This window comes from Centruroides sculpturatus, unplaced genomic scaffold (genome assembly GCF_000671375.1).
Source record: "Centruroides sculpturatus isolate CEXI.00-Female unplaced genomic scaffold, Cexi_2.0 scaffold1407, whole genome shotgun sequence".
Classification (NCBI taxonomy): domain Eukaryota; kingdom Metazoa; phylum Arthropoda; class Arachnida; order Scorpiones; family Buthidae; genus Centruroides; species Centruroides sculpturatus.
This window is the reverse complement of record NW_019386411.1, coordinates 74,305-86,210: the sequence shown is the minus strand read 5'-3', so window position 1 is coordinate 86,210 and position 11,906 is coordinate 74,305. Positions and strand designations below refer to the sequence as shown.

The window sequence follows — 11,906 nt, the reverse complement described above, 5'->3', positions numbered from 1 at the left end:
CTCGCCCAGGAAGTAAGGCATCTGTGGAGGATGGAAAGGGTGCTTATTGTACCTGTTGTTCTCTCCTGTACAGGTGTGATACCACACACACTACAGAAAAGCCTGGGAACATTACAATTGAATAGAAATACATACATCACACTACAGAAGGCCACTATATTGAATACATGCCGCATTGTTAGGAAATTCCTGAATACTGACACTGACACACTTATTTAATTATAGTTTTGTCTTGGTTGCTATGCCTTGACTCTGGTCCGGCATAGTACACAGCCACTGGTTTAACCGAGTATTACCCACTGAACCCAACACAATAATAATAATAATAATAATAAACACAGTTAAAGCAATAAACACATATGTCATCCCAGTACTCACATACTTTATTGGAGTTATACATTGGACTCACACAGATCTCGAGCAACTCCAAAGGAAAACAAGAACAACACTTACTAAGCATAAACAACATCATTTTAAATTTGCCACAGAAAGATTAACCCTTCCACGTAAAGATGGCGGATGTGGCCTGATTGACATAGTTAACCTTCACTACAAACAAATACAGTCACTGGAGAGTTTTTCTACAAGAAACAAGAAACATCACATTACATAAAGCAGTAACTCTAGCAGATTTAAATAACACACCATTAAACTTACACTCACAACATACAGACATGACACAACATATAAAAAGCATAGACAACATTAAGCAACCGTGGGCTCAATAGGCTCTCCATGGCAGGCATCCTTACGACCTGGCCCAGGATTTTGTTGACAAAACTGCGTCAAACAGCTAGTTAGATCGGGGATGCCTCTTTGGGAAGACGGAAGGATTCATGATTGCCATACAGGATCAGGTTATAAATACTAAAAACTACAGAAAACACATACTCAAAGATACAACACTCGCAAACGACACATGCAGAAAATGTCACATCATGCCAGAAACTATACAACACATCACTTCTGGTTGCAAGCTCTTGGCACAGACAGATTACTTACACAGACATAATCAAGTAGCAAATATAATACACCAAGAGCTTGCAAAGAAACACAACTTGGTAGACATTCACGAACCATACTACTAGTATACTCCACAGACAGTATTGGAAAACTACACGCACAAAATGTACTATGACAGAGCCATAATCACAGATAAAACAATTTATCACAACAGACTAGACATCACACTCATTGACAAACACAATAAAATCACATACATTATAGACATAGCCATTCCAAACACTCACAATGTACAAAACACATGCACTGAAAAAATTAGCAAGTACACAGAACTCGCCCAGGAAATAAGGCATCTGTGGAGGATGGATAGGGTGCTTATTGTACCTGTCGTTCTCTCCTGTACAGGTGTGATACCACACACACTACACAAAAGTGTGGGAACATTACAATTGAGTAGAAATACATACATCACACTACAGAAGGCCACTATATTGAATACATGCCACATTGTTAGGAAATTCCTGAATACAGACACACACACATATTTAATTTTAGTTTTGTTTTGGTTGCTATGCCTTGACTTTGGTTCGGTATAGTACACAGCTACCGGTGTAAACCGAGTATAACCCACTATTTATTAAAAATAATAATAATAATATCATTAAAATAATTATTTAAGAAATTGCGATGATTTAAATACATTTAAGTAATAAACAAATTTTATTATTACGGGAGATGACAGTGTTGGATAGGGTTATGTCTCGTGACTACGTTTGGTGCGTTTCCATGCGATCTAGCGGTTGCGCACGGGACCGCGGACCCTATCCTAAGCAGGATACATGCGCACATACAGGATACTTGTAAAACTGCCGCTTTGCACATAATGGCGCCCATCTGACAATTCGGGGGATTTTGCGATAAAACAAAGTACCTCCGGGAATTGTAAACATAAATAGTGCACGTATGCTTTTCGTTGGTACGGTAGATTAATTTGTTTACAAAGACGGAATTTGGCGCCGAGCGCTAAAGGAGAAATTCAGATGCCAACGTTGCCAATAGCAGCACAAATTTCAGTTTGGCGCGGCTAAACTTCCGGCTGGACGATGTCGACGCGTATGCGTTTCGACACACGAACACGTCTGCCGGGCGGTCCTGAATGACAGAATTGTCTTCTGTTTAACGCCGAATGAGTAGAATTCCGAGACCACGGCCGCCGACACTCCGGCGGCATGGCGCAACAAACGTGGACCAACTGTTTGTTAGGGCCGGTGGAAGCCGGCGGCTGCGGCAAAGGATACTTTTTAAGCGTTTATTCTATGGACGAAAGGTTTCCGTTTCGTCCGAAGAAATGCAAAGCGTTTTTTAAAAAAATTTTTTTATGTACATTAAATGGAAATTTACAATTATTGTTGTTAAAAGTAATGTTACAGTACTGGTAATAACACGCCGTTAAATCACATGAAATTTTATAGTACGATGATGATATTTTTTTTTTTTTTACTTTTACTATCGCATGACATTTGCATAAGTGTTGCCCTGACGTGCACGTGGTGGCCAACACACGCAACAGTGCTAGTCATCAAAGTGGACATGGCATTGAACCCGGTAAGTAGCTTAAGCATTTTTCTGTATGAAATTAATTTCGAACTGTTTCTCTCTGTACAACCGAAATGTATTCGATGACATTTTCGTAAGTAATAATCGAAATGCGTATCGCTTTTATTCACGTTCTAAGGAAATGCGAAGACGTGCTATCATCACAGCGTTCTTTTGCTAACTGGAGGAGTCGGGCGTTTGGGACGCCGTAACCGCAGGTTTGGTTCTTTTTGTTTTTGTTATTTCAGTACGTAATTACCCGTTTAGTTGAGTTTAAGTTGTCTTTTTGTTTCCTTTCTTTACAGCACTGCTGGCTGTGTGCGGAACCGGAGCGGCTGGCCGACCCTCTCATGTAAGGTTTTTTACAGTTTTTTGTCGTTAAAGATAAGATACAGGTGCATAACCGAAATACAGTTTACACGTAAATGTCAAGCGTGAACAATAATAAGCCGAATTTGTGTTTTTCCTCTTTTCTGTATATGTTTTGGCACGCGTCTGTCGTAAGTGTACGTCATTCGATACGCTGTGGTAACCGAACAGGTAGTTTTTTACATCGCTGGTCGAAAGAAATGCAGGAAGACGTTCGGTCGAAACGGGTTTCGAGCATTTCTAGGCGATTTGCGTTTTCGCAAACACAATATGCTAACCCTGTTGTTTCGTTCCGCCATAGGTACATCGCCCGACAGCTGGGCGGCCATGATCTTGCTTGTGTGGAATTGATGCGGAGCCAGTTAGTTGCCTGCCAACAGTTGGTGCTCGAACTGGAGGAAGAAAACAAACAGATGCCAGCTGAGGTAAGCGCAAGTACGGAATATTTTTCTACATGTAACGTAGACTATCAATACAGCTTTCGGTTTAGTTAGTTCGATCGCATACAGACACCGTCTGTTTGTCTACAGATAACATTATAAACGTCGGCCTAATTTCTGTTATATGCAAACGTCGTACGACGATAAAGTGTTTGCTCGACTTGTATTACGCTGTTTATTCTTACATCGAAAGTAATTACTGTACGCGATCTTTCTGTATGTTTATTTTGTGGATGTCATTTATGATCTCATCGGAGTCGTTTACACTATCGATGGGATCTATAATGGTTTATAATTGCTTTTTAATGTAATATTCTAGATTGTATAGTGTCGAGTATCAAAAAGCAACGATCGGTATGCATTTTTCTTCTTTTTCTTTGTATTTTTTTAAAGTTATTCACAAAGTTGGAGATGTATTATAATTTTATGAATAAGTATGTTGAACAGATCGAACTATACAAAGAGGATGCCGTCGAAATTGTCGGGGACGGAGAAAAAGAGGGCCGCAGCAGTGCCGATCCGTAAGGCATTTGTGGCGTTGATTAAGTACTGGTCTGTTTACAAATGTTTTCGCATCTCAAGAAGCATGCGAATATTTCGCGGACGACCGTCATTGACCCGACAGTGAGGGGTGGTGACGGGCCGCACTCAGAGGTATAGCCCCGAAACCAGAAAAGGAAAGAAGAGTGACAGATGTATGTGAAGAGGTAAGGCGAAGGTGAAGGAAAGTGAGATAGGATAGTGTAGAGAGAGTTAGGAATTTATGGGCGCCCTGCATCGCATTTATTAATAATAAGCAAAAAATACATAATACATTAACAATAATGATACAATAAGAGGCAGTTACATTGGGTATGTGGCGCGACAATAGTTAACCGTAAAGATATAGTACAGGATTTTACTGATACAGGATACTATTATGTTTATGCTATGAACAGAGATAATAAGGCGAGTTTCAAGTACACGATTACATGAACAATATGGCACATACAAAGGTACAGCTTCAGTAGGAGGTTTTGTAGATTAATTAACCCTTTACATACCGGGACTCAGTCCAGCATTTTAATGTCCGTAGCAAATTTCTTTAGTGCCTTGTAGTATTTGGCGTTCTCGATCAAGTCGTGGCTTTTGCAAGGCCATTAGTCATTGTTATCCAGTACAGTGTTGATTAGGTGCCTTCTTTCTGTACTGTAAGTTGCACAGTTCCATATGACGTGAGCGGAGTCTTCTTTCTCGTTGAGGTCACATGGGCACCTTCCGTCAGTCTTATGCAGGAATCTTTCCAGATAGCTACGGAAGTTCCCATGGCCGGTGATGAGCTGTGTAACACTAGGTCGTGACAAAATGTTTGTAGCTGTTCCTATTCCGGACGTTCGGGATAAAGCTGTAGGTAGTCCTACCCGTGAGGCTTGTATCCCACCTATTTTGCCAGATTTTCCATGTGTGGTCCCTGATGACATTTTTCATCCAGATGGGCGGTGTTAGGTCGTAGGAATAGTTGTGGCAACGGGTGTGAGCGGTGCGGGCCAGCAGGTCGGCTCTCTCGTTCCCAGAGACCCCGGAGTGGCCACGGACCCAGGAAAAGTTTATTGTGATGTTTTCTTTTAGGGTGAGAAGGAGACTGACGCTTTTATGAACAAGGTTGTGCTTGATATTGAGGTTCTTCAGTTGTAGCAAAGCCACACAGCTGTCACTGTAGATAGTTATGTTACTGAACTTATAGCTGGCATTGTTTTTGTGAATCCACTGGAGGGCCCTGTATATTGCCAGGGACTCTGCCTGGTTGGCCGTGCAGTGATTAGCCAGCTTGTGGCTGGCCTGGTAGATGTTCTTGTTCTTGTTCATGACGACGAAAGCGCAGCCTACACCATTTACGGATCTTGATCCGTCGGTGTAAATACTGAAGTTCGTTGGGGCCATGGGGCCTTCCATGGAGAAGTACTCATCAAGTGTGATCCTGGGATGGTACATTGCTTGTTGGTAATTGTAGTCTAGCTTGTACCTGTTGAGGTGGTTTGATATATTGTTTAATACTGTGCTATCCACCAAATTTCCCATTGCTTTGTTGTAGTCTTGGGTTGTAGTAGTCTGTTTTGCAAGTTTGTTCTGCTGGTAGACCCAAAACTTTACCCTGATAATTAGGTCGATTGGAATCAGATTGGCAGTTGCTAAGAGTGCATCTGTTGGCGCAGTCTTGTAGGCTTTTGTGATGGGTATAAGGGCGAGCCTCTGAGCCGAGAGGAGTTTCCTCTTGATGTGAACTTTAGTGATAGCGGCCCCCCCAGACTTCTGACCCGTAGGTCAGGATTGGCTCGATAACGGAGACGTACATGAGCCGACGAGCCACACTGCCATAACCCCAGTGGTTCCTAGCGATGGAAGCCAGGGAGTGCATGACCGTGACCGCCTTCTCATACACGTAGTGGGCCTGATGCTTCCAGGTAAGCCTATTGTCTAGTATCACCCCCAGATACTTGAGCCGATCGCTGTTCTTGATTCGTTTCCCATCCATCTTGATTATGGGTCGTTTCTGTAGGGGGGTGGACCTCGGGAAGACCACGCAGCTGCTCTTGTCATAGTTGATTAAAAGCTTCATTCTGTGGCACCATTGGGAAATGACACGTAAGATGTCGTTGGCCCTGGCCTGCAGGCCCTCTTGGTTCCTGTGTGAAAGCGCCAAGATGGTGTCATCTGCGTAGCCCTGGATGCTACAGTTGTTGTCCCCTGGGAAGGTAGATCTTAGATTTAAGAGGCTGTTATACATAATGTTCCAAAGGAATGGGCCAGACCTAGACCCCTGGGGGCAGCCTCTGTTAATGGTTTTCTGCAGATGTGTCTGGTTGTTGTTGATAACAGTGATCTTCCTATTTCTCAGGTAATCTTTAACTAAAGCGAAGATGTTTTCTGGACAGCCTGATTCCTTTATGCTAGTAAGGATGGCGGGCCACCATGCGTGGTCAAAGGCCCCCTTGAAGTCTATAGATACTACCATGGTGTGCTCGCCTTTACTTTTGGCTTCTGATATATAGTTGACAATAGTGTCTAATGCTGTTGTCATGCTCCTCCCTCTCCTAAAGCCATGTTGGTTGCTGTTTAATAGGTTGTTGTGCTCATAGTGGTAAATTAACCTATTTACCATGAGACCATCCAATACCTTCCCCAGCACAGGGAGAAGAGAGATGGGGCGGTAGTCAGAGGAGTCAGATGGGTTCCTGTTTTTTGGGATTAGTTTAATTGACACAATCTTCCAGATATCCGGGAAGAGCGCCATTTGTAGGCACTTGTTGTAAATTACACAGAAGGTTGATGGGATGGCTTCAAAGGCCATCTTCGTCATCTTTGGAGTAATGGTGTCTGGGCCAGGAGCCTTCCGAATTTTGAGTTTTTTGAACTCTGCTGCTAGCTCTTGGTTTGTAAACTGGCTGTCCTTGTTGGTTTTTGGACTTATGTGACTATCTTCCCGGATTTTTGTGTGAGCACTATCATCAGTTGATGGGTCGTCTTCAGGGAGAAGGTCATTGAGAATACGGTGGTATGTGTCCTCTATCAAAGTACTTGGGTTATTGATGTTGGATTCGGAGTTGTTGGGAATCTTGCAGTTTTTCACCTTGCCCCTAGCGATGTAGTACGGGGTGAACCAGGGCTTACTCTGCCCCAGGCCCGTGCAGAACTCCCTCCAGGAGTCCGTACGGGCTTTGCAAAGTGAAGTTTTGTACTTTCAGAAGAGCGTTAAATAGTCCTGCCATAGTGCCTCTCACCTGTCCTGGTCCGTTTCACGTCTGAACTTATTCCTTGATTTTCTTAGATTCCTCCTCTGAACAGTCAGGTCCCTGTTCCACCATGGGGCGGATTGCCTTGCTGTATTAATTTTTGTTGCGTTGTGGTAGGCAATCAATCAATCAATCAATCAATTATTGTTTATTATGGTATAATTTTATACATGTTCTGGTACTGCAGTGAGCATCACCAGAAAATGAGGAAACAACAAATCAATAGTGTTACAGATTGTATTGAGCTACAAAATATTTATATATGAGAAAACATAAATCAGAAAACTAATAATTGTTTGTATGATCACAGTAATAAAATTTGAATATATTGTGAGTATAGGATTATATATACATTAAACAAATTGTAATTATATAGTGGTAACAAAAGAAAATGATAAATGATAAGTAAAAGAAATAATAAAATAAAAGTTGGACAGTATGTAGCAGCTTGAGTTCAGAAGCGCTGAAGATGCAGAAAGTCATAGCGGCATAGTCTTCACACAAAAGCTTGCCAAAAGTCGATGAGGAGTCCAGGTGCATTCTAGGTTCAGTTCTATGATCAGATCTAAGTTTATATTGATATTTTAGAGACACAAAGGACCATCATGCACCCTCAGCACACGGTAGTGAGCTGTTTAACTAATTACACAGTTAACAGATAAGTGTAACTCCATCACTCTTCCATCTAGTTTAGTACTGTTATCTTTGAAAGGAAGCTCATATCCCTTCTTAGAGAAGCACCAATTAACCTCGGAGACAACACGAACTGCACTTAGCACAGAGGCACCATAAATCATACCTAGGAGTATCAATTCACGAATTGTGAATGTTTGTGGTAGTTCTTGTAAAATCTTTTAGGTGCACTGTAGAAACACTAGGTGCACGATTGTAAATATTTATGGAAGTTCTTGTAGAAGCACTTAGGTGCACTGTAAGAGACCGTCAGTTTCACTTAATATATGATTAACTTGACACGTAAATACTCTTTGCACAAGATGAACAACAATAGACACAATAGACACAATAATAAACACTGTAGCATTTTATAGATATTAGAAGAAATCTTATAGAAGCTTGAAGAAATACTTGAAGAAATATTTGATTATCTTGAGCAAGGAGAGCACATTATGGAGGTCATTTGACAATATAGAAAACTATGTTACTTGAGAAGATACACTTTAAAGGTAATCCTATCTTCGCTTAATAATACTTGAAGAGGCAGTTGTAATAACTTTTATGAAACACTGAAAAGGTGTTTAATTACTCTTGTCATAGGAAGCACTTAACACAAGAAGCACTATAAGAAAACTTGAAAGTAGTTTAGCGGCGTAAGAACATCAGTGATACACTTGGAGAGGCTATTTTGATGATGCAAAGCAGACTCCTGTATCTGAAAACATACTAAATACACTGTAAGAATTCTGTGTCTAGTAAAAATACATATCTATATACTCATTATAAAGTTCTAGAGAACCAATATAAATGCTCTAAAAATTGCTGACGAAGGTTCAATGTAGTATTTAAAAGTACTTCTGTGAATAAAGGGAGGCACTTTCCTAATAACAAGTAGGACCAATGTAAAATTGCATATTATATGCAACAAATATTATATCCGAGTGGTCAGGAGGCACCTGTATTCCAAGCATCAAATTTCCAGGCATCCAGAGGGGGTCGTATCCCAGTGTCCATAAGCAGTCTGTCATATAAATTCAGTCAGGTAGGAGAATCTATCGTAATAAAGTGTCCACAGAGGAATTATCTAAAGTGTTTATAGATCTCCGTCTAATGTAAGTTCACTGAACAACACCATCACGTTCGCACCGTCTTCACAAATTTATGTAAGGTAGGAAATTAAAGACGGCAATTCTTGAATGACAGTTAAAGGCACGAATGTAATTTCATCAGTGCCACAGGTGATCACATAAGTACGTGTCCCAATAAATACTATTATAGTTACATTAACAAGATTACATTTGAACGATTAATGCGAAATTATAGCATTAATACCCATATGTGTATTAAAGTTAAGCTGAAAACATAATATTCGCTACATCAGGCAAATATGATTATTATAAATTGTTATAAGTATACAAACCTAGTCAAGAGTCAGAAAGAAATATCTGTTACGATATTGTAATACATACTAATATGTTGAGCGTTAAGATAATAAAGATAGAAGAAACCAAAACAAGAGCAAAAGGGTAAATTAATTGTGTATGGTTTGATATGTTATGAAGTTAGTTTTCTTCGCTAACTCACAGAAAGCGTAATATATTTCCCTATTTTTCCAAATATCCGATAAGTTGCAGGGCCAACAGATGCCGTGTTTACCTAGTAACAGTTTCAATTCGAGCCTTTCTTTCTCTAACATTACGCAGTCATAGAGGTAGTGTTTTGGTCCATCTTCAACTAAGCATATAGTGCAGTAATTATTAATCCTATTCGTGAACCTATAAAGGTAGCTGGCAAATTTACCATGCCCGCTGAACATTTGTGTGGTATAGTAGTTGGGGATGTACCATTTCAAGCTGAGTAAATTGTAGATGTCAGGAATGAATTCGTACATGATATGATCGGAATTCATGTTCCAAATATTTTGCCATGTTTGTATACTGTCATTCCATAAAAGGCGTCTTAATGCTTGTAAACTGAGTTTGTTGTAATTAATAGGTAGTGCCTTATTTTCAGCTGCCTGTTTAGCTAAAGTATCAGCCCTTTCATTACCCTTGATGCCGCAATGAGCTTTGACCCAAGTAATCTCATAGTTAGAGGTAGAAAGTCTGATCATATTTCTAATTTCCTCAGCCATGTAATGCAAATTATTGCCATATATGATATTATATGCAGACAATGAATCAGTTAAAATATGGATGTAAGCATGATCAAAAGTACTTTCAGACCACATTATGGCGCTTTTAATAGCATACATCTCTGCTTGGAATACAGTACACCGGTTATTCAGTCGAATGTTTTGCTGATAAATTTCATTGTTACTATAGTAGGCCACAAAACTACAACCCACACTATCATTGATGCGTGAACCATCTGTGTATATATCAACATTAATAGAATAATTATTATCATAACTGCAATCTATTGGAATGCCATAATTTATTGTGTCTTTAAAGGGAAAAGGCCATTCCACATCGATAGGTGTTAAGGTACCTGATATGATGTTGATGCTATTGCCCCATTTGATTTGTTGTAACTTTTGCCTTTGTTTTATTATAATATCAATTGGGGGTTTTTGGGCGATAACTTGAAGGCTTTTGTTACTAGTAGTTCGAAAAGCTTTAGTGATTAGCATTAGAGCACGTCTTTGAGAAGAGATTAATTTCCTCTTTATATGCACTTTATTAGTGGACCAGCCCCAGGTTCCGCATGCATATGTAACGACTGGTATATAGATACCATCATAAATAATATTCATAGCACCGGAAGAAAGCCCCCAATATCTCTTTGCAACCTGTGAGAACGAATGTAATACCAGCCCAATCCGATCGGTTATATATTTTATATGGTTATCCCATCCTAGTCTAAAATCTAGGACGACCCCGAGATATTTCAGAGTTTTATTTACATGAATGGTGTTATTATTCATTTTTAATAATGGTGGCCTTAAATATAAGTTTTGCTTTCCGGGCTTATTGAAGACAANAGCACCGAAAGAAAGCCCTCAATCTCTCTTTGCAACCTGTGAGAACGAATGTAATACCAGCCGAATCCAATCGGTTATATATTTTATATGGTTACCCATCTTAGTCTAAAATCTAGGAGAACCCCGATATATTTCAGAGTTTTGTTTACATGAATGGTGTTTTATTCATTTTTAATAATGGTGGCCTTAAATATAAGTTTTGCTTTCCGGGCTTATTGAAGACAATAGCTTTAGTTTTGATATGATTAAAAGATAGTTTGTGATTGCTACCCCAGTTGCACACATTCTGTAGCATTTCGTTACCTTTATTTTCTAATTCTGCCCTTGACCTGCCACCAATCAATAACATAACGTCATCTGCGTATGCAAANATAGCTTTAGTTTTGATATGATTAAAAGATAGTTTGTGATTGCTACCCCAGTTGCACACATTCTGTAGCATTTCGTTACCTTTATTTTCTAATTCTGCCCTTGACCTGCCACCAATCAATAACATAACGTCATCTGCGTATGCAAAGCATTTCATGTATCTTAAGTTTTTTCTCAGGAAAGCGTCAAAAGTAATGTTCCATAAAAGAGGTCCACAAACGGATCCTTGTGGGCATCCTCTAGAGCAGGGGTGTCCAACCCGCGGCCCGCGGGCCGCATGTGGTCCAAGGCAAGTTCCAATGCGGCCCAATAAACGTGTAAACAAAACCGACAAATTATTTTATTATTTATTTATTTATTTTAATGGCATAAACTCAAAAAAAAATTTCACAAAGCTGTAATTTATACATATTACAGCTTTGTGACACTTTTATGCATATTTTATTTTTGAGTGAAAAGGAAATATTTTCAAATACTTGGAGAAGTGTGAATGACGAAGGAATACTAAATAAAGCTGAAGTTGTGACTCAAAGGATTAGAGATCCAAATTTGAGAAAAGGAGAGAAAGGCCAAAGGATAAAAAGTAGTGAGGAAAGTTGGAAAATTAAGGGTCAATATTTGCATAACAGAAGGTCTATTTAACCTTTCTCACTACTTTTTATCTTTTGGCCTTTCTCTCCTTTTCTCAAATTTGGGTCTATAATCCTTTGAGTTCCAACTCCAGCATTATTTAGTATTCTT

The 11,906-nt window shown here is 39.7% G+C and overlaps 2 protein-coding genes across 2 annotated transcripts in view; both read right to left on the bottom strand.

Annotated features, from left to right (window-relative positions):
• LOC111614874 overlaps window positions 1-5,426 on the bottom strand; it is a 13,173-nt gene extending 7,747 nt beyond the window's left edge. The window contains exon 1 of the mRNA XM_023356240.1: window positions 4,789-5,426. Within this exon, the coding sequence (XP_023212008.1) occupies window positions 4,789-5,426 (638 nt within the window). The remainder of the gene's footprint in view (window positions 1-4,788) is intronic.
• A 3,918-nt stretch (window positions 5,427-9,344) lies between these two features.
• LOC111614873 lies at window positions 9,345-10,445 on the bottom strand. Its single transcript, XM_023356239.1, has one exon. It carries the CDS (start codon window positions 10,443-10,445, stop codon window positions 9,345-9,347), a length of 1,101 nt encoding a protein of 366 aa, XP_023212007.1.
• Between the last annotated feature and the right edge of the window lie 1,461 nt (window positions 10,446-11,906).